At 38.0% G+C, this 26,988-nt stretch overlaps 2 protein-coding genes across 3 annotated transcripts in view; one reads left to right on the top strand and one right to left on the bottom strand.

Annotated features, from left to right (window-relative positions):
- The window catches only part of trub2 (TruB pseudouridine (psi) synthase family member 2), a 4,691-nt gene extending 3,058 nt beyond the window's left edge, over positions 1 to 1,633 (top strand). Inside the window, exons 3-8 of the mRNA XM_015400998.1 lie at positions 261 to 335; positions 419 to 480; positions 560 to 641; positions 789 to 861; positions 989 to 1,125; positions 1,208 to 1,633. Coding sequence (XP_015256484.1) covers positions 261 to 335; positions 419 to 480; positions 560 to 641; positions 789 to 861; positions 989 to 1,125; positions 1,208 to 1,530 — 752 coding nt within the window. The 3' untranslated portion in view covers positions 1,531 to 1,633. The remainder of the gene's footprint in view (positions 1 to 260; positions 336 to 418; positions 481 to 559; positions 642 to 788; positions 862 to 988; positions 1,126 to 1,207) is intronic.
- Positions 1,634 to 4,593: 2,960 nt separating this feature from the next.
- On the bottom strand, positions 4,594 to 26,760 carry LOC107101921 (ras-related protein Rab-44-like). 2 transcript variants are annotated; one of them, XM_015401011.1, is made up of 10 exons: positions 26,663 to 26,760; positions 15,562 to 16,782; positions 14,936 to 15,009; positions 12,891 to 12,964; positions 12,644 to 12,775; positions 12,484 to 12,565; positions 6,958 to 7,072; positions 5,999 to 6,097; positions 5,843 to 5,919; positions 4,594 to 5,245 (listed from the first exon to the last, which is right to left on the bottom strand). In XM_015401011.1, the coding sequence occupies exons 1-10, from the start codon at positions 26,690 to 26,692 to the stop codon at positions 5,158 to 5,160; spliced, it is 1,992 nt and encodes a 663-aa protein (XP_015256497.1). In that variant the 5' UTR covers positions 26,693 to 26,760; the 3' UTR covers positions 4,594 to 5,157. The 2 variants fall into 2 exon arrangements, with proteins under 2 accessions (XP_015256497.1, XP_015256496.1); XM_015401010.1 differs by having other exon boundaries at positions 15,562 to 26,252; positions 26,663 to 26,753.
- Positions 26,761 to 26,988: the final 228 nt, after the last annotated feature.

A 26,988-nucleotide genomic window follows, 5' to 3' on the forward strand; every position in this document is an offset into this window, starting at 1 on the left:
TTTGTCTAAGAACTGTACAGGGGGAAACAATGATATGAGTTGACCCATCAGTAACCGTCTGCTCCGACACATATCATTGGGATTGTTTTAGTGTCGTCTTGAGGACAGGGGCCAGTACCAGTTCTAGAGACACTGGCCCCTGTCAAGGATCACACCCGGTAAAACGTGAAGAAATATGGGTTAAATATAATCGATATCATGGCATTATGCAGTAATCAATGTTTTCCTTTTATAGTGAAACACATTTCCTTATGTTTTAGTGACGGGTCCTGAATTCCAGCTTATCAAGGTTGGAGTTGGTCACCGCCTGGATGTCTCATCCTCTGGTGTTCTTGGTAAAACTCTAAGGAGGCCGTATAACAACATTGTGTCTCTTAAATAATTTTTCAGAACATTTGATAAGATCTTTTTCTTTTAGTTCTTTCTGTTGGGAAGGGAAACAGAATCCTGAACGATCTCTACAGAACACGAACTACACGGGTAATTTCTCATCCAGTAGCCTATAATAAACATCAGAAGTTTTTTAGATCGAACTAATTAATATGTGTTTTTACTAAAGGATTACACTCTGGACTGTGAATTTGGAACAGCAACACAGGATTTCACTCACGCAGGTCGAGTTGTGGAGAGAACCACTTACGGTGAGAAACTTTGAACGATGTTTCCTTTAGTCAGTATCTTCACATAAATAAGGTAAAGTTACCTTTTTGCATAGAATTTAAGTTTTCCTTCAGCTGTAATTTAAATCTTTAGCATAAAAGGCATAAAAATCTCCTCTTGCTCATTAGGTCACATCACACGGGACAAGATGGAGAAGGTGATAGCCATGCTGGAGGGAGCCAATCAGAAAGCCCTGAGAATGTATGCAACGGATTTTTCCTTTTTACATCACACATGAATCTTTTTGTTTCATTGTTTCGGCATCTATAAGGAACAAAATGATCACACAGATGTGACGCATGATTTGTTTAATTTTTTTCCCCGAAAGGTATTCCAATGTAGACATGAGCTCACAGGAAGCGTATGAGTTGGCCGTCAAAGGTTTACTGGGTCCTGACGGGAAATCGGTTCCTATTTTGACAAGCTTACGATGCATTCGTTTCCAGCCACCAAATTTCACCCTAGGTAAATCTCAGCAGAGCAAGAGAAAATATACATCATTTCTTTGCCTTGCGGGATGCTTCATATGTGTATTTTGTCTTTCCAGAGGTGCAGTGCTTAAATGAAACTCAGAAGTATTTGTGCAAAGTCGTGCATGAGATCGGACTGGAGCTGCGCAGCTCGGCAGTTTGTAAGGGAGTGAGGCGAACCAGAGATGGGCAGTTCACCCTACAGGATGCTCTCACTCGTCACCAATGGACTGCTGCTGATGTCATGCGCGCTATTCAGCAATACCGCTCAAAAAAGAAAAGCAAGAAAATCTTCAGGACACGAACAGATGAAGTAATATTGCAAACATCTGAGGAAAAACTCACAGGCCCTGAGGAAAATAGAGACAATAAGGAAGCAACTGAGGCGCAAAGTAGCTGATAAGAAGAACTGTCTGGATGATTGAAGAAAGAAGAAAACATACCCTTCATAAAGAAATGTTAAAAATAAAGATGTTGGTAACGATGTCAAAGTCATAAAAGAACAATATTTGAGACATTTATATTGTTTATTTGAAATTATTTTCCCACACTGGAAGCAAGATGTGTCAAACAGATTAATTTAGTTGTGGCAGCAAAAAAAAAAAAAAAACACAACAAAAAACCCCTGAGTTTTACTTAAAGTTGATCAGAATTTTATGTACATGATCAAATATATGCAGATTATTAATACATTTATGAACTTTGTTCAGAAGGTTTCTTTTAGCTATAAGCAATCTTCTCCCTATAAGATGGACAGATCTGGAAAAAATACTAAACCCAATAACTGCTGATTTATGAGAAGCCGTTCTAGAATGTATACCTGCTTTACTTTTTAGCAACAAAAGTGATAAAATAAAGACACAGGTTAAAACAGTAGTACATGGTTATTAAAGTAATGTTTGGGGCATTGAAACCCTCTAAACAAATCCATTAAGGTTCTTTATTTTATTAATGTCTCCTTATGCTTTCATAGAAAAAACTCTAAACTGTAATCAAGAAGTGTCCCTGATTTCTTAGCTGATAAGTTTATGAACATCACAACCATTTCGAGTTCCTGTTAAGCAAATCTTTTTTAGATTCTATGAAAATTAAAAACTTGCCTACAGCTTATTTCTTATTTCTTAAAGCCTTTTGAGGATTTATTTTTGTAGCAGAAAAAGGAACGGTTCCAACCAATTAGTGGGTCAGTTAGGACTGTCATCTCTGCAATGAGTTTTAAATTACCTCTTAAACATAAAACAGTGTAATTCAGTACGATGATTCTGTAGCAAGTGGTGAAGTTTATAACTGCTAAGGCATCAAGTCATCTGGAGCCATAAGCAAAATTATATAAACCCAAAATAAAAGCTTACACTTAGCTTTTATTTGATGCATTTTTAAAGCTTTTTATAATGCTTTAATCGACTCAGTAGCAGCATATAAAAGTTTTATAGAGTCATATATTTATTTAAACTAGAAACTATGCATTTGCTTACCTTTATTTATATATGAAGTCAAAAGAAGAGGGTGTTATTAATCAAACCCCTGCACCCTTAACTCTGTGTCGGTGATGTTCAGTCTCTGCTGCCCATTAAAAGATAAATCAATCTGTTTAGCCTCAAACTTCTTTGGGTCCCTCTCATGTTTAAAGAAGCACTTGGAGCTCTTAAAGGTCTAGTGTTGGTCTGCCTCTCTCTAAAACCTATTAATACTGAAAATATAGTTTAGTAAAATCTTTCAGTTTTTCGGCTATTTTTAAAGATAATTACCATTTTCTCAGAATACATATAAATTGGTGCAGCTAAGGAGTATGTAACAATGTGCACCTTGAACTCTTGCTGTCTTTGGTGATCATGCTCAACACTGCCCCTTATCAGTGAGGCACTGTACTTTTTGCCTGTTTGTTTTGCATTTTTGGGGAAATAAAAAAAAGGATCTTACATATATTAAAGGGACAGGTTATGGAACCGTTTGTTTTGTACATGTGTAATCCAACACATATATTGTTGTAATAAAGAAAGACAGCAATGGGAATGCTGCAAATAGGTGGGCTACTGTGTGTATGTCAGCCCAGCCAGAGGTGATGCAGTTATTTCCTGCCTAACTCTGCCTTTTTCCAATGTATTTGAATTGCTATTACTTAATTCCTGAATTTTTATCATAAATAAAATCTTAAATTCACACTGGGAATTAATTTCTATTACAGTTCAGGGGACAAATTGGGTTTCTTATCTTTTAATCATACAATTTACTTCTCATGACAGGTGGCACTCCTGCCTCCCCTGACCACAGGTCACAAGTATGAATCAATTTCATATTTGCACTCTTTATGCTTGAAGTTTATATATGTTACAGCTTCTTCTATTGGGGAAATGCATCCTAAATGGAAAAAGGTTAAACCAGTTTTATATATGATTTATTTCCATACTAGTCTTCCTAAAGTCTGCAGTAAAGGTTAGAGTTTGAAGTATACGTCTAATTCCTTCTGATATGGCGGCTGAACTGTTTTCTCTTTGTGTATACATTTTTTTCATTTCCTAGAGATGATTTAGCTACATGGAAAAATAAGGTTGCTGCACAAAACTGGATAAGAAAAGCATGAAATTTTCTATGCTTTCCAGTTATGAAAAAATATTAAAAACAGTGAAAAGTAATTTATTTTCCTTTAACCTAAAAGTTGCACCCATTGTTTATCTACTCATTCCTTATCTCCCCCATCCTTTAATCATCTGTCAAACCCTCCATCAGTCTGTGGTTTTAGCAGATTTCCTATTTAAAGCTTGACCACTGTAGAAAAACCTGCCATTAAAAAAAAAAACGTGCTGGAATCTTAAATGAATAAAGGAGAAACTGATTCACTTTAAAACTTAAACAACTTTCCTATTGAACACTATTGATTAATTGTTTGCTTTGGTCCAAACGGACACAATCCAGAATTTTCTGGCTGTTTAATGTGTTCCTCTGAAAACTATCTACGTCAATGTTTATGTGTTTAACTACACAGACGGAATGAACTTTCACTGGCGAGTGAGCGTACTGTCTAAAGTTAGTGCCAGTCATTAAAATCAGATCTGCTGTAATTATCCATGACCTCTGTTTATGCTGGAGGAGTTCATCTCTGCATTTATGTTCTCAGCTGAACGTCCTGTGGGAAGCTATGAGGTTATTGCCGTGGCGCCATTGCTGTCATGCTCCTCATGCCATTGAAGGACTTGTTGTTCCTCTGGGAACACAGCTTTCTTTGTCAGTTTGGAGGAACACTACTCACTTGAGGACACAAATTAAGTCTGCAAAGCAGGCAAATTGTTAAACTGGGAGTTAATTGAGAATAGAACATGAGATTAGATCAATTCTGTGTGATTGATTGTGTCTCTGGGTTTTTCTTTAGCAGAGTTTCTCATCAGTGTGGGTTATGTTGGCGAGGCACATCAGCATAGAAAAAAAAAGTTTGTAAAAAAAACCCCATTAAAACTGAAATCTTTATTTACAACCACTGTTTTTAATAAAGGCAAATACATTTAAGTGATTATCAGAGTCTCTTGGCATTGTTTTAAAAATGATTCAGAGCAGAGTTCAAGAAAGAGCGACTCTTCTTAACATTTGAAGAGCCTTGAGCAGAGAAAACATCTTGTATGGAAATGTATCTACATGAAACCTGGACCTGAGGACACCAAAAACTTTTCAAAACAGAAAACTCAACCAATAAGGAAGCCCTCTTGAAGTATTAGAAAACAAACCAAAAAATGTCCCACAAGATGAATTCTAAACAAATTCTCATAATAAACAATTAGATAAACCTAAATTCTGCTTTTCTTTTCACCATGCAGCTGATTTATAAAGATGGTATTAAAACAAACACATTTTAAACATATACTTTTTTTTTTTACTTCTCTGTTTCAGAATAAAAGTACCTTTATAGATTAAATAATAAAGAGGAATCAAAGTTATAGTAACTTTATATACATTTTGTTTCCGTATGAGTTTCCCTCAGGAAATGATCTCCAGTATTGGCAGGATGTCTCTTGCTTGGTGAAACAAACGCATCGGTTCAGCAACATTTTGATCTTCTCTTTGTCGGCTCTTTGTGTAACACTGTGACTTCCTCTCTCAGCAGGTCAGTTCTGTGACTCAGCATCCTGCCAACAGCAAGAAAAAAACAAATACAAAACAAAGCCATAAAATGTCAAAGCACTCATCACTGGGTTTTTGCAATGTGTTGAATAAGTATTCACACCGTTTCAAAATGTACACACTCACACGTACACTTATGATGCGTGCTATTTAAAGTAAAGCTTCTGAAGTGAAAGGATGAAGATTGCTTTTTATTTTTTTCTAGATAAAAATTTGTAAAGTATAGTGTATTAGTGTTCAGCTGGAGACCATCTGTGAAAATGAAGTTCTATATTTAACCATAGTTTTTAGCTGTGGCTCTGTCTGTCTATTAGGTTTTTCATAAAGGCTGCATTTGTGAGGCCTTTAAACTATCTGCAGTGTTCTGTGATCTTCACCATGCTGTTTGTTCTCCAATGAGCTCTGAGCTCTTCAAAGAACAGCTGGATTCATGCTGAGATACAATTATAATACAGTGATTGTGTTTTTCCCTACACAGGACAACAATGTTCTATGTTTAATGGTAAAAAGGTTGGAATGTTACAAAATGTTAATAAGCTCAAACATATGAATACCTTTATTAAGACAAATGTATGTTGGATATAAATGAAGGCGAGTATTACCTGGCCACAGTTTCTAAAGCCTCAATAACATTTTCTCCTGTTGCTGCGCTGCACTCCATGAATTCAAAGTTATATTCCTGTCGAGAAAAGTGTTTGGATTCAGTGTAACATTACCAGAAAGAGACGATTGAAGGGTTTTATTGCCTCAAACAGTACCTTAGCAAGGATGTCCCCCTGTGCTGTTTTAACTTGTCGCTTTGCATGTTCACTTTTGTTTCCCAGGAGCAGAACAGTCACGTCTTCTGCTGCAGCTTCCTGCAACGCATGGATTTTTTTGATTAGTTTTTAAGCTGCAGTTTCAGTTGCATGTTTACCTAAATAAGTATGACTCAAGGAGAGGACCAAATATTATTGGCTTTCAATAGGACACTAGATAAAATTTTCTGCTACTAGAGGTTTAACTCAGGGACTTTCAAATAAATGTACCAACAAAAACATTCACTATTTTTAATAAGAGTGTGAATATGAACTTTGTTTGCACCAAGAATTAAAGTATTAGCATTGATTAAGATATTTTTGTTTAGTTATTAATACATTTAATCCTATACTGAAAGGACTTCTATTTATTTTGATTAGAAGGCGACCATAAATATTGACACTGGTGGAACGCTGACACTACATAACAGCACTGCTAGATTTACTATGTCAATAAAAAGAGAATGGAAAAACTTTTGTAGCAGAAAAACTATTCTTTTTAATTTGAAGGGGCTTTTCACTTCAAGACAGGGGAGGGAGAAGTTCCTGGTTTTAAGCTGTTCGGGATGACGCGACATGCAGATCTAAATTCACGTGTGTATTAGACTCCTCTAGCAATAGGGCATTGTTACTGACCCCTAAAACTGAAGTCTTTTTTAAAAAAAATTAAGTTTTAAATCAGAGGTGGATAATCCAGATCCAGAAGGTAAAAAGCCTGTACTCAAATTTAAATCCAGCATTTGAATTTTTCAGCTACACAACACATACTTCAGGCTTAACAACTGGTTAAAAGAAGACCATGAAGGAAAATTAGGCTGGGTTTTAACTTTCTTGATCTAGATTATCCACCTCTGTTGAAAGTATAGATTCCTATTCTGAGCAGGAAACAGCTTTGGCAGAGGGTGGCAGCAGAAACCTACCTGGATGGAGTTTGCCCAGTAGCTGACGGCTGAAAAACTCTGAGAGGAAGTGATGTCGTACATCAAGAGGAAAGCATGGGCTTTGTGAAATACTTGTTTGGTGATGCTGTGAAACCTTTAAAGACAAAAAAAAGGTCAGAGACTTTCAGTCTTACATTTGAAGGGAAGATTTAAGATGCCAAAAATATCTAAAAAATATAAATGGTGTGGAATAAAGGGGAATAACTTATTAACCATTAAATGATAAAAAATACAAAAGACAAATCCAGGAAACTTATACGAAACAACTCAGCATTTAGAAAGCAACCCTAATTTCTATCATTGCAAATTAATATCAGCTGGTTTAGTCCCAGTTTAGAGGCTGCGAAATGTTTCTCATTACCAACCTGTTTCACAAGAAGCACTGTGGGATAGGTAAGGACACTCAACATACCTACCCACTATGACAAAACCAAAACTGTTTACACATGTTATTCAGCGAAATATTTGATGGTTCTAGCAGGCAATGTTGTTACCATAATAGTTTTACCAAGACTCAGTAAGATATAGGTGTCCCATTAAAGGAGGACTCCTCTTACAGAGGATAGCAGTGGGAATTGTCCTAGAGCCAATGAACCCCAGTTTGTCATGAAATCACCAAACAACAGTAGACTGTTATTAGTCAGAGCTTATTCAGATCGGGGGTCCGTTTCATGAAGCAGGTTTACTGAATACTCAAAGTTGTCTAAACCTGAAAACAGTTTTCTTCAGTAAACCCAGAGGGTCCGCTGTTTCCGCTCTCCTTAGAACCAATCATGCTGTTTTATTTCCTGATATAGTCAGATTTTTGTCGTAGTTTTGTTCATAAAAATAAAAATAGTGAATGTCATTCACTTGTTCCATTAGACTCATTAGGTTTTAAAAACAAACATTGCATGTTAGTTTGACGACAATACTATTGAAGAAAGATTGGCACTTCTTCACAGAGAATTAAATATTTATCGGGAGAGGATACTACCACTCAATTGACAGGGCATGAGATCACTTGTTTTAGGTTTGCTGTTAAAGGTTCTCAGTCATCCAGATCATACAATAACCCAACAAGGCCTAGTTTCTGGTTTGAAAACATGCAAATTCGAACAAATGTTCACAGAATGAATATTTGAATGTCAATAATGTCATATCACTATTATTGAATAAAACTATGTTACGATATATATTAATATTGAACTATTGTCCACCCGTAGACTGACCTCTTGAAACTTTCAGTAATATGAGTTTGATCCTTATTCCCTGTTGCATTCAACTTTATACTTTATCAATGTTATACTAATATGATTGGCTTATATTCTAGGTCTTTATAACTTGCATCAGGGTAGAATTTCATTTGAACAAATAGCTTCCCATATCATAGAAAGAAAGCCTTCTGACTAAAGGTGTATGTGGATGTAGAACTGCTTAAAAGAAAGAGCTGCCAGGCCAGCCTTGAAACATGTTGACCAGAAGGGGAACCTCAGTCTTAATGTTGTCACACTTCTTTGTGCTCCATCTTTAACTGGTTTTGACAGTTGCTGTTATATATGTATTTGTAAAATGGTATTTGTTTACCAAGAAAAGCCACAGCCACTTCCTAAAACCTGCAAGCAGCATGACAGTCAGGGCATAGTAAACCACAAAATATCAGTCTACTTTACAATGTCCCTGCTTACCCATAACCAGATAATCTGTCTATTTATTGTAACATCCTATGTTCACTATCTGGATGATGAATTTCATTTGTTTTAAAACACATACACTTCTTATGGATGACAAAGTTCAACACCCTAACTTCACGACTAATGCTTTATACATAGAGTTGTAAACACATGTCATTGATGTAACTGGAACTACAGCTCTCTGAAGGCACACCCCTCTGACGGAGCTTTTAAAGGGGCAACTTCCTATTCAGCTTCTTGTTGGCAGCAGCGTGCAGCGGTTAAAGGCTAGACCCTACAGTGCTACCCAGCTGAAGGGTAGGCTAAGTAGCAACCAAATGCCACTAGAGAGGTCTGGGCTTGCTGGATGAGTCAGACTGCCTTTTCGTGCGGTTAAGAAGGAGATGAGCGCAGTGTTTTCCTGCTTTGTCCGATTCAAACCGAGTTGAACGCAGTGTTTCCTGAACCCACATGCTACAGCAGAGACAGAGGAGAGCTTATTTAGCTCTGTTTACCTAAATCTAACCGTCGAACAGAGGGCCCCAGTTGCTGTTCTCCAAAATAGCCGTTAGAAGCTGCTATAAGCTGGAGGCTACCATGAGTTATAAAATGACCTCCTCCCTCCTGCATAGTTGCCTCTTAAGGCTAGTTTATACTTCTGATGCATAGCATCTGCAACTGTCAAATTTGTCTCTGTGCTTGACCACGCCCCCCGCGCAGAGATTCTGCAACTGTCATCTGTCGTCCTGACTACATGTTGGATGGTTTCAAACCTATGCAGAACTCAAGCAGAAGTGCACAGACAAAAAGCAGCTGTGATTGGTCCTTGGTATGCATTTTCGGCTGTCTGTGTGGTCGTCCTTCTCAATTCAGTGACGGGGCGCGCCATTTTTAAAAACCAAGGAACAACTACAGTGGAAAACTATGATAAAAAGGTTAATTGGTCTTTTTGCCAACTCCATTAACAGAACCTGTTATTCTTTAATGTCTAGCAACTCCAGATCCATCTCCATGACCTTGATATCTTGCAGATGCACCATTGTTGTTTTGGAACCTTGATATCTTGCAGATGCACCATTGTTGTTTTGGAAGATAAACACTCCTGCCGGCGCCGCCGAAGTTCTCGAATAGGCCCCCCCTTGCGCTTCGGAAGGAAACTACTGTGCGTCCCCAGAAATTGGAGACAGACGGTGCAGAAGCATACCAGTAAAACTGGTTTGCGACCAGACCCAAGCGAAATTGGATGTGTGCGGATGCAGAAGTTTGCCCTTTATGCTACGTTCACACCTAAAGCAGCAGAGGCAGCAGGAGCAGCTAGTTTACATGCCAAGTCAATGGTTGACGTGCATCAAGGCGCAGCAAAAGGTCCTGCAGTATATTTTGAGCAGCAGGAACAGCGCATCTCAGAAGCTGAAGCTGCGCGTTGTGAGCTTCTGAGCATCTGACATGCAGGATGCGCTGCAGAAGCAGGAGCTGCTGGAGTTGGAAAAATTTAACTTTTTCTGCTCGATGCGCCGCATCAACCAATCAAAGAAGCTGGTGTGGGAGCTGGCAGGGAGACAGACACATTGTTGATGATACAGATCACTATGATCACTCCTCTGAAACAGTTCATTAATGTCTAAATTAACTTAAAATGCCGAAATGTTCCTTTTTATTATCCTGGTGCCTGCAGTTTGGATTAACTACATGAAAAAGGCATTCAAGCCGCTGTGGCAAACCGTGAATAGGCGACCAGCTAATATTTTCTTTGTTTCAGCTCGACTGCCTGGACTAGAACCCCTGGGACCAGCTAAGTTAAAGGTATAGAGGACAATCTTTTATTTTTGGGAGGATCATCTAAATAGGTGGTCTTCCTAATTGTCAATATGATGGCCTAACGATGTTTACGTTAGGCCATCATACGTGCTTGTCCCATTAGCTATCTTTTTCTGCACATGAGCACTTTCAGGCATATATCCGTGGTGAGCTACGGTTTCAGACAGTCAGATTTAGGAATTAAGACGGACATTCAGACACAGTAAGCTTGTATGAGCTACGAGAATAGGAACTTTAAACGGAGCGAGCACAAGGAGAAATGGGCTTGTGCACGCTCTTGCACACACATTTCTTTTTAAAGGGGAGAGGATGGGTCTTTTGAAAAATTCGAGAAAACCCTCCACAATACCTTAAACCCATTCTCTTTGAGCCTCATCACAGTTTAATGCATTCCTGAGTCATTATTCATTTTCCTCATAAAACTGAATGAAACTGCAATGTTTTGACAGCATTCAACATATCAAGGTTTATTCACTTTCAATGTAAGAAGCTTTAAAACTTGAATTTAAACAGACATTTATACCAACCCCTCCTCCCCTTTTTATTTGGTTATTTGGACTTATTTTCAGTTGTGTTTAGTGACTGAGTATTGCCAGTAGTGTTTAGTAGCTTATTAGAAATAATACTGTGTGATTATTAGTTAATGAATGTACCATTATATTTTTAAGCCGTGGTCTCTTGTGTTTATTTTACGCAGTGAACGATTTATCACCTAGGTTGGAATCCCTCTTCTGTCATTAGTATGAATGAACAGAGACACAGTTGATTTGTTTGGTGATTAACAACTTTGATATTCTAAATTACTCAATTGGTGAAAGACAGTCCAACCTTTTACTTAAGAGACTAAAAACCCTGGTGAGTAAGCAAATTCCAGTTATAATCATTCAACTGATAATAATTAATTAGTTTTACCCTTGATTTGAATGACCTATTAATTAATATAACTTCCAGCTCTAGTTATTTATTATATTCATAATCTTCCGGTAAACTCTCACAACAATAGAGAGTTTAAATATTTTCCCTCTAAGCAGGATCTTATTCTTTTGTATTGTTTTGGTCATTCACCACACTTCCTGTTCATTTACAGACAGAATGGTGGACTCAAAACCCCCTTAAAGCTCACATTTATCTCAACTACCAATAAGAAACTAGATTACAGCAAACAAGACCGTTATCTATAAATTCCTAATGTTTTTCTTATTAAGACCACTGGCTCCATATTTAGAGGAATTGCCTATTATACAATACCCTCAGCTGGCTACAAACATTGAAAGTCTTATGTTGAAGACACAAACATCAGTAGCAAACTAAAGGAGTCCTTACACTGTCCTTGACTATGCCTTGAGATCCTATACATAAACACGTTATAAAGATGGTGATGACGGAGAGATGTGGAGGAAAGAATTAATGTGAAAACAGCTCTTTCATTGATTTATCAGGAACTGGAAAATCTTTAATAACATCCTTGGGAGCCAATAATCCCACTTCTATAGATATGAAAACTAGGGCTGCAAATAACTATTGATCAATTAATAATCAGATAGCCAAAGGTCCCTTAAAAAAGATTTTTTACAAAATTAAACCGGGTGAAACTCAAACTTTTCCATTTGAGGAGTTCTGGATAGAGCATATTGACAGAAGAAAATATTTTTTAAAATCTTAAATGCAAAATGTTCTATCAGCTAAAGGCACTTTTTACAGTTTCTGTACTCCAGTTAACGATTCATCGATTACTAAACTTGTTGATGACTATTTCAATTATCGATTAATCACGATTAATTGAATTTATTGTTTCAGCCCTAAGAAAAACCACAAGTTAACTGAACTATTACAATATCTACAAAGAAAAGCTAATCAAATAAAAAATTTTTTTGCAATAGAATAATACTCTAAAGAAAAATAAACTGAAGTATTTTTTTCATTAATATCATGTAGAGGAAACATTTTGTCGAAATTGTGTGCTATCATATAACCTTTTCATTAAAACCTCATCTGTAATGTTTTCACTTAAAACAATAATCAATGTGAGAGATACCTTTCTTGACCTGCTGTATCCCATAACTGTAGAACCACAGGTTTTCCATCTACTACCACAGTCCACTTGCAGGAATCAAGGCCTGCAAAACATTTCAGGTAACATAGTTTCATATATTGACACACATTTATGGGAATAACATGAAATATCAGGATCTTACCAACGGAGGCAGGCAAATCTAAAGAAAATTTTCCACTTTGAGCTCTTTTCATGAAGGAAGTTTTCCCAACGCAGCTTTCTCCAACCATGACCACATTGTAACAGTCTGATTTATTTGTGCCACTAGTAGTACCTAAAAATGAAAAGGAGAGCATCTTTTAGTCTTGACATATACATTTTTATTTCCTTTGATGTCTTTAACCTCTCTAGAACCCTTCATTACATGTAAGAGGTGTTGGTATGTTTACCAAATGAAAGCGAAGTCCCAGCCTCTTCATTCAATTGGATATTACCATGAACAAGAGTCCCTGGTGTCTTGTCCCTATGAAACAAACAATTTAAAATCCTGGTTTGGTGTAAACCGTCCTAGATATGTTAGTTTCAAGGAATATTCTGTGGTTCAACCTGGTGGCATCAGAAGGAGCCAAACATTATGTCCCAGAACATTTTTCTAGATTTAGGTTAGGAAAACAGGACCCACTGCACTTGTGATGGTCTGATAAAGTGTCCAAAGCTTTTATCCCATTTCCTCTGAGCAGTCAGGATCCCACTGTTTATCCTTTACAGATCTGTGTATCCATCCATGGACATGCCTCTCCAAAGTAGCACTCAGCCACCAAGCCATCCAACCATCCATTTTCTGTAACGCTTATCCCTAGTGGGGTTGCAAGGGGTGCTGGTGTCTATCTACAGCTGTCTATGGGCGAGAGGCGGGGTACACCTTAGAAAGACTGCCAGTCCATCGCAGGGCAACCACCAAACCATTCATTCTGAATTATGTTGCAGGCAGGAACTCATGTAGATAGCTTTACCAAACCCTTTCATGTCTGTCTCATCTGTAAGGAGAAATTGGCACCTGTACCTGTCAATTGAGGTGTTCTCTGACAAATTCCAGTTGAGCTCAGTGGTACCTGGCATAGAGCTCATGGCCTACTAGAGGATGATGGGACTTCAGGCCAGCCTGAAAAAGTCTGTATCTAATGGTTTTCTTAAACATTCATGCCAGTAGTTAGCTGCAGATCACTTTGTACGGCTCTGGCAGAACCAATGGTTTTCCTCCTCGAACAAAGACCAGATAGCAATTCGGCTGATTTGTTAAGGGCCTTTGATGGTTCTGTCCAGCACTCTTAGAGCCTGATATTTAGATGGTTTGCATGACCTAAACATGTTTACTTGAGCATAGCAAATCTTCAGGGTGCAAAATTATTTGCATTTGCAATTCACCAGACACTGTGTCCAAACCTGTATTTGTGTGTGTGTCTGTCTTCATCAATATACAGATCATATTCTAATGACCAAACTGCACAAATCAGTGGGTAGAGGATATTCAAATGTAAACATTTACCATGTGCAAAGACATTTTCAAAATCTCAAAGTTTACTGCTGCTTCAGTTTTTGCGTCTTTTTTAATACTTCTGAGAGGGATCTGCAAACTGACATGCATACATATCTAGACTAATTGCTGCCATAAAAGAGGCCTTGGTACAATGACAGAGGATGGAGAGATATTTAAACATATTCTGGATTCTGATCCTAAATAGTAAAGTTTTTTTTTTTTAGTTCAATTTAGAGTTATACAATAAGAAAAAGGTTGAATCTTTTAAATGTTCCCAGAATGAGACTATCCTATATCTGTTTAGAAAGCACAATACTATGTATAAACTTAAAGTTTTTTTCTGTTTCTTATTTATTGTTTTTTCTTTTCTTTTCTTTTTTTTTTTTACTTCATCCACTTTACACATCTTTACTAGGGTTAAACAAAGCATGTGGAGTGTGTAAACATTTTTGATTAACAGAGGATTTGAGTATGCTTTTAGCCTTCTCTTGTAAAAACCTGCTTCATAAACAACCATTTCTTCTGCTGTTTGAAAGTTATAAATATTTCCTTTGTGTAGTTTTAGTTTCATATTGTTGGACACTAAAGTTGTTATGGTTCGAAATTTGACCTTGTTTCCCGAGCAGTCTGAGAGTTGATGTACAATTACATTTTACAAGCAAATAAGAAAGAATGTGGGCGATGGAGTTTCTGCTCAGACTAAATGATGTTCACAGATCTATTTTCTGATTGGTTTTATGATATCACACAAGTGACCAAACTTCTGAAATAGATGCAAAGGTAATAAGTTAATGCATTCACTGTTGAAAATATTAACACCAGACATTGAGTAGCATCTGGGAAACTGGTGAGTTTGCAATTCAGTGATGATTCTTAATGATTTATGGTTTGTGTTACAAAGCAGATGGCTTAACTCAACATGCATGTCTGAGATAGTTTTATCTGAAACAGCCTTACCTTACAGGCTTGGGAAACTCTGTAGTCTCTGAGAGATTAGTGCAAGGAGATACTTTCCCCTCATTTTCATCAACCTGTAGTGATCAAAATGTGAAATAAACATAAGTGATCTTCTCTTTTTTATGCATTTTCTTTTCATGAAAACCCTTCTCAGTTTATTAGACCCAGCTAAAACTACCTGATCTTATTTAAAGCCTGCTTGTGTTAGGTTTCGGAGGAAGCCAGATATACATGTTCTCATTTCAACAATGTAAAACCCATGGTGATGACCACATGTTCCTCATTTTAGTTAGTTGCATCAATGTTTTCTTCAACAAGAACAAGATGTTTCATGCAAATGGGAAGTAGCGCCCCATCTTTTCTCGACATTGACATTTTTTTTTTTACAAACTACCTGTCTGTCTGAAGACCATAAATTATTGTTTCATCATATTGTTGAAACAAGTGTAACTCGACGTCTTTACCAATACAAAAAAAAAGAATAAAGTATATTAATGTCCAGCAAGTAAATTACTAATATGTATCATATTCAATTACTTTGCAATGCATGCTTTAAAAATATGATGACATAAAAAATAACATAAATACTTATCAAAAAAGTTCAAAGTAAATCATTTGGAGCTTACCTCTGTTATCTTGCTCAGGCCTGATGATTCATCTCTTTCAGTTGCCTTGTGTGCACCTCCTTCTGTGATCCCTCTGGCTTCATCTTCATTTTCTGCTGTTTTCTCTGGTTTTCTTTGTTGTAACCCTGACTTTCGATTTGATCCAAATTTTTTCCTCCTCCCTCCAGAGGCAGTTTCTGACGTGGGAGGGCTGGGTGGCAGTCCGCTTGGATTTTCCTGTTGTTCTGCCTCTGCTGTTTGCTCTTCTGAGATAGAATTTTCTTCAGCCTTATCTTCAGCTAGAGCTCTTAATAAAGACTCACCAAACTGGCTGATTTCCAGAGTTTCTTTCTCTTTTCCTTGCTCAGAGTTGTCATCTATGTGTTCAGTGTGTAGCTGTGGTTCTGTTTCTTTCTTTCCCGAGTCACTAGACACTGTTACATCTCTGGAAGATGTTACAATCTCTGCTGACCCATTTTCCGGTTCAAAGATTTCCTGTTTAGTTTGTATTCCCAGATTTTTACGAGTAGAGCCCATTTTTCTTCTCCTGTTCGTTGGAATTAAATCCTGACTTGTGTTTTCTATCCCAGGATTTTGAGTGTGAATGCCTTCAGTCTTTCTACTTGGAGATTGTTTTTGAATATCTTGGACTTGTTTTACCTCCACGTTCTGCGGACTCTGCTCATCCCCTTGTTTATTCTGTGGCAGTTCACATAATACCTCTGGACTCCCCCCTTGGGTGTCATTGTTTGAAGTCATTGGCTGATTAAAAAAACAACTGTTTCTTTCCACCAGCTCAGGGGTCATTTGAATCTCAGTACTTTTAAAGCCATCTGGGTTTGGTGTTTCTATAATAGGATCTATGATGGCAGATTTTTCAGAAGAGAAAGAAATGTCATTGTTACTGGTCTGGAGACTATCACTGATTTCTTGTTGCATTAAAGTTTCTTGTTGTGGCTGCATATCGTCACCTTGTAATACCTCTAGTTTTAAAGGTACTTCCCCCTCACCTTCCAACTCGCCACGATTCCCCACCTCTGTTTTTGTGCTAAAGTCCCTTTCTTCTGTCTCATCGCTTGTTTGTGTCTCATCCTCTCGTTTTCTGTTCAATGGAGTCCTACGAGAAGATCCAAGCTTTCTCTTCTTCTGTTTCAATGTTAACTGAGGGTTTTCTCCTTGGCTGTTTGGTGCCTTTACCGTTGCAGAAATCCCCTCTTTGTTAGATTCATCCACAGCTGGCTCCTGCGAAGCAGAAATGCACTCATTTGAAGTATTTTTCTCTTGGGCTTCATGCATACACTTCTTTCCCTCTTCATCCTGCTTTAGATCGTGTACATCCATTAAGCTTTCCACCTCTGAAATGCAGTCTTCTGTTGTTACAAATCCAACTGTTTCTATCTCTTTGTTTGTATTTTGCAAATGGAACCCTCTTCCTGGTGGATCTTTTTCAGAAGAAGTGTCTCTGTTTTGTCTCTGTAAGGCTTCTTCATGAACAATGACATGCACATTTTCTGGTTCTGGGCTGATAATATCATTATGAAATAAGGTACTCTGCATATCTGAGCCAACTCTCCAAACAGAACCCTGAGTTGATTGCATCAAACTCTTTTTGTTTGTGTCATGTCCTGTAAGCTGAATTGAGTCATTATTCCCATCAGTAAGTTTTACCTCTTTGTCTTTTTCTTCTGCATTGGATTTACTAAGGTTCACTTGGATTGAGTTTGGATTATAACCTGACGTTACACTTGTGCTGTCCTCCAGAACATCATGTGAAGAAACTATGTTGTCTTTCAGCAGTATTTCAGTTAGTCTAAATGGCGCCAGGTTTTCAGACAGAATTTCCTTTTCTATTTCCTCTTCTTGTGCTGCTAACATTTGTGCAGTTTCCTCGTATGTTGTATTTTCTTGAGCTTCATTTTCAGTTTCTTCATTTTTTTCAGTAACCTGGTTATTTTTTCGGCCTTTATGCCTCCTACTTGACCCCAGTTTCCTCTTGTACGCTGATGCTGTGGGCCCTGAGTGAGCATCATCTTTGAGGCTTTGATAAGCGTCCTTTGGTTGAGAGTCCAAAGTAGCATCTTTATCTGACTGCTCTGTTTGTTTGAGAGACTCAACTTCTTTATCTGATGGCCGTGTTTGTACATGAGATTCATCTATTTGAAGTGAGATTTGATGTGTTTCCTGCATTTGTTCATTTTGAGCTTGCTCTTTCTGTTCTTTGCTTTCCACATCTATAAAATGATGAGTTTCTGCAGCTATAAGCCTATCTTCCCCCCCATCAGTAGAACACATCTCTTGTGGTGATGACACTGCACCATGCCCAATGCTGTAATCAACTGAAGCAAGGTACATGCTTCTCGGTTTTTCTATGGCTTTTTCTGGTGGGGCATTAGGCTTCAATATTTCAGTGTCATCATCCGTTACCTTTGTTTCTGCATGTTCAAACATATTTCTGGAATAATCATCATGATTTCCATCTGTTCCATCTCGCTCATTTTCAATTGTTCGAAACATGCCTTGGTTCTGTGCAGGCTTGGTATGCTGTTTAAGAACTTTCTCAAACGTACCCACATCCCTGCTTTCAGGTTCTGTGCTCCTGCTTTTCTCTGCATACCTTTCTGTTGTGGGGGGACATGCATGTGGTTCAGATGACAAAATGCTTTCCTTTAGACTATCATCTTGCATGCATAGCTCTCTACATTCATAATGATCTATGCTGAGAGGTTTGGGTGGTTCCCTATCTGTACTCTGTGTGCAACATGATGTGTCAATAACCTTGTGGTCAACAGTGGGGGATGGCTGAATGCCTGTTATGCAAATAGAAGAATACTTTTCCTCCAATTCATCCAGCACAGTTTCCATTGATTTTTCCTGGTCAGGTGCTTCTCTACCTTTTGTTTTTTCATTTATACTTGCATTAATGTCAACGCCCTTCATAGTTTGATCGTGTGATAAAGCAGCTGAATCTATTGCCTTAACCCTGCCTTTATTTCTACGACTGGACCCCAGTTTTCTCCTGCTGCCACTGCTATGGAGGTCTGATTTGGTTTGATTGTCTACACTCTCAGACAATTCCTGAGGCTGGAGGTTTAAGAAAATGTTTTCTGATGGAAAGTTTGACAAACCAAGTGTTTTGTACCCTGTTTCACATAAGAGATGTTCCTGGTCCTGATGAAATATTTCATCAGTGTTCGGTCTTACATCATGCTGGGCTGTTTCTTCATTTTTAAGTTCATGAACATCTGAGTTGATTTCTTTTGAAGAGTATGATTCTTCTTTTATTTCAATTTCATCAACAATGTTAGTTTTGTGCTCAGATAATTCAGCCTGGTCAGTTGGATTTTCTGAAATAATGTCAAGATGTTCAGTTGCATCACCTTTAAAATCATTATATGAACATGTTTGTATGCTTTCTTGAATTTGTGTTGATTTCACTGCTTCAAGCATTTCCTTCCCATTGTCTGACACAGTATTACTGTGATCTCCTCTGTTAAAACTATCTGATTCATCTATTGACACATCCGCTGATTTTGCCTCATCTTGAGCAAAAGCAGGTGACTTTCTTTCATTTAGATCCTCTTCAAGATTTTCACTTTTCAGAATTAAACTCTGCAAATCTTTTTCAGGATAATTTGATAACACAGAGCTCTGATTTTCAAAGGACATAACTGGAGGAATTGAACAAATCGAGATATCATCGTGTGAAACAGATATGTTTACATGCTTGGTGTCTTCCTTCATTTCTTCCTGCTCTGCTCTCCCTATTTGTAATGGGACTGTTGGTCTTTCAAGTGTTACTGTACCTCTTTTACTTTCCAACTCTTCTTCTGGAGGTTCTTTACCTTGTTGCCTTCCTTTGTTTCTCCGGCTAGAGCCCAGTTTTCTTCTGCTCCCAGTGAAACCAAAACCAACATCAGTTTGCTTATCTGTGCTCAGAGAATTGTCTTGAGGTTGGGGGTTAGCCGAATGGTTTTCGGAATCCTCCAAAAAGAGTCTGCCTTCTTCCACCTGACCATAAACAATGTGATCCATTTGATGAGGTTGTTGTACTTGTGTTCTTGCCTCGTGTTGTTGACCTTGTCCCTCATCATCATCTCGATTCTTGGCTTGAAGAATCCCAGATTCACTGTGAAGCGTGTCAGACTGATGTTCTGAATTCTCCCATGATTGACCAGGATACTCCTCTACTTCTACTTCTCGAATTAAATTCTCTCGTCCATTCTCAGGATAGATTTCTGGCATAGAACTCTGAACCTCTAACGATTGAACCAGAGAGGGGTCAAAATGCATTGAGCTCTCATGTTCAGTACCTATGACTACTTTATTACAAAAAGTGTGATCTTCACTTTCCAGAGAGTCAGATATATCCAATAAAGAATCATCCCCTGATTGAAGAGATAAAATAACATCTATATCTAATTTATTTCGACTCTCTGAATTCATTTCTATATTTAAACATTTTGGGTCAATGTCAGGTTGCACGGAGCTTTGTCCTTCCATCTTGCCATTTAACTTAACCATCTCATCTGGAGCAGAGTCACCTTTTCCCAAGTTGGTGATTTGTTGTATATTGAGATCATAGAGGTCAGATTCTTTATCTTTTACATCTATGGCCTCTGGGTAGTTTTCTTTTCTATGATATACTTCCTCTTTGGTTGCAGAACCATCAGTTATTTGCACAGTGAGCTCAGACATTTCAGCTGGATCTGCCAGGTTTTCAGGAATAATGCCCTTATTTTCTGCAGTAATATCAGAATAACATTTGGATTGCAGGGTATCTTGCATTTCTGTTTGGTGAACCCTGACATCCTCTACTTCCCTAAAAGCATCGTCTGATCCAGCATCTTTGGTGACTTTGCAATGAATAGTGTCAAATTGACCCTCCTCTAGTTCTACAACATTTATTGGTTTGTCAATCATTTCAACCTCTAACCTGCTCTCACTGCCATCTCTACAAGTGGGATCTTTTTTTAACACACAGTTCGAATCCTCTGAAGACATAACGTGCAATGGCATTAAGCATAAGTCCTGTGAAAGAGACAGGATAATTTTGTGTTCAATGTCTTCAGTCAGGTCTTCCTGCTCAGCTCTACTCTTTTCCAATGGCATTGAGGTTTGGAGAGGGTTGTCTCTTAAGGTATTTTCTGAAGTCACCTGTGTAGGTTCTTTAACATCATGTCTTCCTTTATTTCTCCGACTAGACCCCAGTTTTCTTCTGATCCCACTGAAGCCCAGATCAGTTTGCTCATCTTTGCTGAAAGAACTATCCTGGAGTTTTGGGTCTGTAAGACTGTGTTCAGTTGCCTGTACCAGACTCACATCTTCATTCGTCTGACTTAAGGTATTGTTCTCTTCAGCCAGGCTGCTGATTGATCCTTCCTTTGAATCATACAGATGATCATCCTTATTTGTCTGAGCTAAAGTTTCCACATTTGCTTCTGTTTTGAAACACAGATTTTGTGGGTCTTCATGTGGAAGTTCCTGTTTTGTATCAGAACCATCATTACTTTTCACTTCAAAGTCTGACTGGATACTGCTGATTATTTCAACCTGTTCAATTATTTCTTTTAAGTTATTTTCTGTATATTTAGGAAGTTCATGGGCCACTTCTTTTTGCTCACTTCTTGCTATGTCTGTTGGTTGGTCCTCATTGTCATGAGATTGTTTTCTAGCAGTTTCTAAGTCATTGGGACCTGTGATTTGATTTGTCTGGAGAGTCTCACCTTTAATTTTCACAAAGTCGGTTTTATCCACGAAAGAGTCTTCCTCTGATTTATGAGATAAGTCAACGTTATATTTTTCTGATTTATCAACTTTCTCTAAACTATCTTCTTTAATTAAACTTGTCAGGTCAGTCTCAGGATAGATGTTTTGCACAGCACTTTGAACCTTAGATGAATCACTAGGAGGAGACAGAGTGGAGTTTTCATTAGAAACCAATAATGTCATATTCTGCTCCACATCTTGTCTTTGTTCCTCAACTGTGTCCGTTTTTACATCTGATAATAACAGTGTTGCTGACACTTTCTGTCCACTTGTACAATTGGAAAAGTCTGTGTTAAAATGCTCATCAACACTCTTAGAGGTTTCTTCTGTGTGGGGATACAAAGAAAATATTTCTGGTTCAATGTTTGAAAAAATAGGTTTGCTTTCCTCCTTTTCAAAGAGGGGTTCTTCTTTGTCGTGAAGGAATATATCATCATCTTTGTTTTTGTTATTATTCTGAACCATTTCTTCATTTTTTAGATCTAATATCTCTGAGATTATCTCTTTTTCAGGATGTTCTTCCTCTTTTGCTGTAAAACTATCAGTGCTTTTCTCTGTGAGTGGAGACATTTTACCTTGATCAGTCAGACTTCCATACATGTCAGCATTTTTAGTGATATCGTCTGAAGCCGTTTCAGAAGAATGTGGGATTCCTAGACAGATTTGTAGATCTTTTTCTGTTATTAAACAATCTTTTTCTTCTTGGTCTTTCATCATAGTTTCCTGTAAAACAACATCTCTTGTATCTTCACAGTGGATAGCTTTATATTTACTCAGTGATAAATCCACAGATTTTTCTTGATCTCGAGACAAAACATTTGAGTTTCTTTCATTTGTATCTTCTTGAAGATTTTCACATCCTACAATCAAAGTCTTCAGGTGCTTGTCAGGCCCTTTAGTTTCCACAGAGCTTTGATCCTCAGAAGACAGAACAGGAATTATGGATAAGTCACGTGAAGCAGACAAGGTAACTTCATCCTCATTATCTTTACTTAGTTCTTCTTGCCTGGTTGCCTTTGTGTTAAACAACAGTGTTGCTGTATCAATGGTTTCTTCTGTTCCAGTAGTTTCTAAAGTTTCCTGTGTATATTCTTTTCTCTGTTTATTTCTCCGACTAGACCCCAGTTTTTTTCTGCTTCCACTGTAGTTGAAGCCCACCTCAGTTTGCTTATCTGTACTGAGCGAACTGTCCGCGACTGTGGCATCAGCATGATTGTGTTCAATATTCTGTACCTGGCTCCCACCTTTGTCCATATGACCAAGGGCATTGTTTACTCTAACTACACTGCTGGCCAACGTTTCCTTTGAATCACACAGATGGTCATCAGTCGTCGGTACTACAGCCTCTTCATTTCCCTCTGTTGTGAAACACAGATATTGCTGGTTTTCAGTTAGAAGGTCAAGTTTTGTATCAGAATCATCACTTTTCACTGTGAGCTCTGATTGGATACTGCTGGTGATTTCAGCTTGATCAATCATGTCTTCCAAAACAGTTACTTGATATCTAGAAACATTGTGTGCCACGATTTCAGACAAGTTGTCCATTTGCTGACTTTGTTGTATGTCTGTTGGTGGATCTGTATAGTTTTGGGCTTGTTTTATAGTATTATATGAATCTTCAGGACTGTTGCATTTTTGACTCTGTAGCGTCTCAGATGCATCCACCAAAGCATTTCCCTCTGTTTCTGATCTTTCTTGATATTTTGTGAAATATACATTTTCAGAAGTAGAATTTACCAGGCCGTTCTCAGGAAAGCTTTGAATTTCAGATAAATCACCAGGGGTGAACACTGAGCTGTCGTTTAACACCGGTGAGACATCACGCTCTACGTCTTGTCCGAGTTCTTCCTGGTTTACAGTCTTTGATTCTGATAATATTTGTGTTGAAACGAAATTTTGGACTTCCTTGGACTTTTCCTTTACGTCTTCAGATTTTTCATCATGCTGTCTTCCTTCACTACTTTGGCTGTAATCTTTTTTTATATTGTGGCCACTGCTTTCAAAGCTTGTCTTGGTCTGTTCATCTACAGTATCAGGCATCTCCTGAGGCTTGGAGTCAAAATAATCTATTTCTGACTGGATGTTTGATGGAACAACTTTATTTTCCTCCAGCTCACTGGAAAATCCCTTTTTGTCCTTATGAATAACTTGATAAGAGGTGAGTGATTTAATGTGTTGTAATCCGTACTCTTCTCCACCTTTGAACTCTTCAAAATCATTTGAGCCAACTCCTTTTGTGTTTACATCCTTGATTTGGGGTTTATTGGTACAAAAATAAACAGAATCTTGATTTGTCTCATCTTTTGCATCCGAGTAATTACCCATCTCCACTCCCACCACCTCCCTAGGAGCATCCACTGCAACAGCATCTGTTGTGTTCTTGTTGCAAAGAGTGTCAATTTCCTCCACTCCTCGCTGTGAGACTTTCACTGTATTTTTGCTGTCTAACCTGTTTTCATAATGATGTTCCTGAAGATTTTCACATTTCACTATCAAACCCTGCAAATCAGTTTCGGGAATCCTTGGTTCATTATCTTGGCTTAGTTCTTCCTTTAACATTGAAGCTGTTTCCTGTATTTGATCACCTCCTGTACTATCAAACACTTCAGTTGTAGGCTCTTTAACTTGTTGCCTTCCTTTTTTTCTCCGGCTCGAGCCCAGTTTTCTTCTGCTCACATCAGTTTGCTTATCTGTGCTCAGAGAATTGTCCTGAAGTTGCGGGTGAGCAGAATTGTTTTTGGGATCTTCCAAACAGACTCTGCCTTCTCCCATCTGACCATAAACAATGTAATCCATTTGTTGAGGTTCTTGTCCCTGCGTTTGCAGGGCCTTGTGCACTTGACCTTGTCTCTCATTATCTTCTGAATAAGGAACTTCACCTTCCTTGGTTTGGTAAATCCCAGATTTGCTCTTAAAGGTGCCAGACTGACATTCTGAGGTATCCTCCCATTTTTTGTCAGGAAACTCCATATTCATTTCAGTTTCAGATTTATACTGATGTTCTGGGATTTTAACACCCTCTGGAATCAAAACCTCTTCATTTTCTGTATAAATATTTGCCTCAGAGCTCATTTTCTCTTTATCTAACATGTGTGTGTTTATTTCATAGCTGGATTTTTCTTTGGAGTCTTTTTCTTGTTGCTTTTCTTTAATTTTACGGCTAGACCCCAGTTTCCTTCTGTTGCCACTGCTGTAAAAGGCTTGGTTGGAGCCTTCATTGGATTGTTCATTTACACTTCTAAAAGCTTCTAGAGGCTGGAATTCTAACAAAACAGGGTGTTTCTCCTGGTGAAATATTTGGTCTGTGCTAAGTTTCATATCATCCTCTGTTTCATTTTTGATCTCCTGAAACAGGTTCCTCAGAACATCTTCTGATTGGCAATTTATCATATCCTGACTGTGTAGAGTATAAGATTGATCCACCTCATGCTGTGAGACATCTGAGTTCTCAGTCACTTCAAACAATGCCAGTGGACTAGTTTCGTCTTGACCTTTTTGAGGATTTTCACTTTTCATTATCTGTGAGTTTTTATCAAGATCTTCAGAAGAAATACCTGAGGGCACTAAAGAAAAAGACACCAGGCTTTTTTGTGAAAGAGACATGTTCATGTCAGCAGTGTCAACACTGAGTTCTTCCTGCTCTGTTTCCTTTACTTTTGAAAATACTTGAGGTGCATTGGTCCAAGTGTTTTCATAAGTTTCCTCTTCAGGTTCTTTTGCATGCCATTTTCCTTTATTTCTAAAGCTAGATCCCATTTTTCTTTTTGTTGCATTAAAGCTGAAGTCTGACTCGGCATGCTCATCTGTGGTCTGAGAACTATCCTGTAGTTGGGGCACGGTAGAAGCCTTTAAGTCTGACTCAAGATTTGGAACAAATGATTTGTTCCTTTTATTCTCAGAAAGGGCTTTCTCAATGTGAACCTTTTCTACAATTTGTCTGTTATCTTCCAAAAAACTTCCAGTTCGGTCCATCTGACCTAGAAAAATTTCTTCTGCTGTGTTCGAAATATCCGTTTTGACTGTAGTGCTAACTGGAAGCATACTTTGGCAAGTATCAGATTCAAGTATCTGTTTTTCAGAGTAAGAATGACATTCTTCGTCTTTTAAGGGATCTTCAGCAGAGTTTTCATTTTGATGCTCACTTTGCACTTGTGTCAGGTTATTTTTATGGTAAACATGATCTTCAACCTCATCTGAACACTGGGTGTTGCCATCTTTACTTGTAAGCAACGGCTCTTTTTGCAATGAAAAAGCATCTTGGTTAATGCCATCATTAATTGGGATGTTTTCTCTTTGAGCATTATCTGCAGTTATCTGTGGCGTAATAGGTGTATTAACATTTAATTCGCTTACTGAGAAGTTATCCTGTAGAAACCCATCTGGCCTGAACAAGTCTTGGTACACAAGCTTGATGCTGTTTGACTCTGCCACAGAACAAAGATTGATATCTTGTCCCTGTTCAATCATTTGTTGATTCAATGTCGTATAACTGGTTACCTCAGGGAGATGGTCGTACAGATTTTGGCTGAATTTTTCATTCTGATGAGTGTTAGTACGGTAATCTTCCAGCTTAGTCTCCTCTGTAAAAGGTGTATTGACATCTCTGGAAATCAGAATGTGCCGAGTGTCTTCTGAACAGAGGGCAATTTTATCCCCATCAGTTTTACCATCTGTACCGACCAAGAAAGCCTCCTGTTGTGCAGCCATGCTATGATCACACTCTTGACCTACTTCTTCCAGCTCTTTAGGTTGCTTCGCAGCAGACATTTGTGCATCTGGACATTCACTTCCCCTTGCCTCATCCTGAACATCCTCTCTAGATTCAACATCTAGCCCTGTTTCTGGCTCCTTCACACGCTGCCTTCCTTTGTTTCTTCGACTTGTCCCAAGCTTTCTTCTGTTCATTGTGATATCACGTTTAGGTGGCTTCTCTTTCAACTTTTAAACTGTCAGCATTAGAGAAAATAGTTAATGGTTTTTGACAACTTTCTGATACCTTATACTAAACCAGAGATATTTTTTTTATGACAACCCCCCATTAATGTGAGCTAACCCAACCCTTAAAAAAAGTGCCTTGGGCAGAAAACGTTGTGTAATGCACTGGGGAAATCACGCCCTACAATTATACAAGAGCAAAATAAAGAAAAAGTAATGGATAGCCCATTTTCTCCAGAATATACAATATAAAGGATAAAAAAAAACAACTAACAGAGTGTAGGTACAAACCAAAAACCCTATACAGGCAATGGTAGCAAACAAACTGCAGCATATAGACTGGCAAATAACTAGTTTAAAAGTGTTTAAGACATTTAGTTTGCTTTCTAAAAAAAAAAAAAAGTTATTTTATTGTACTTACCTCCAAAATCTGGAACATCTGTTGACTCATCACAGAAGCTAAACCCCAACATCAACTCATCTACTCTGCTCGACAGGAGTTGCATTTCACACGACGAGGGAGTGTTTAACTAGCGCTGTTTGACAGCTTCCTGTGTGGGCTATACTTGCAATCTTAATCAGCACCATACAGTCACTTCCTGCATTAAATAACATCTAGATTCTACCACAACTTCCAAAATGTTAAATGGAAAAAAAAAATAAAATAAAAAAAACAGACACGCAAGCTTTGAAAAACATTTATTGATGATATTTATCTGCATTGTCAAATTGTTGGAGTTGGTAGTG

Source organism: Cyprinodon variegatus, unplaced genomic scaffold, assembly GCF_000732505.1.
Source record: "Cyprinodon variegatus isolate N-32 unplaced genomic scaffold, C_variegatus-1.0 Scaffold1172, whole genome shotgun sequence".
Taxonomy (NCBI): Eukaryota; Metazoa; Chordata; class Actinopteri; order Cyprinodontiformes; family Cyprinodontidae; genus Cyprinodon; species Cyprinodon variegatus.

Bases quoted from the DNA above. Each gene is read 5' to 3' on its own strand.
- LOC107101921 (XM_015401010.1), bottom strand. From the start codon at position 26,211: ATGAACAGAAGAAAGCTTGGGACAAGTCGAAGAAACAAAGGAAGGCAG. The intron at 12,965-14,935 runs GTAAGGCTGTTT...TTTGTTTCATAG, and splicing joins GAGTTTCCCAAGCCTGTAAG to GGACAAGACACCAGGGACTC. The intron at 7,073-12,483 runs GTATCTCTCACA...TTGTCTTTAAAG, and splicing joins GATACAGCAGGTCAAGAAAG to GTTTCACAGCATCACCAAAC.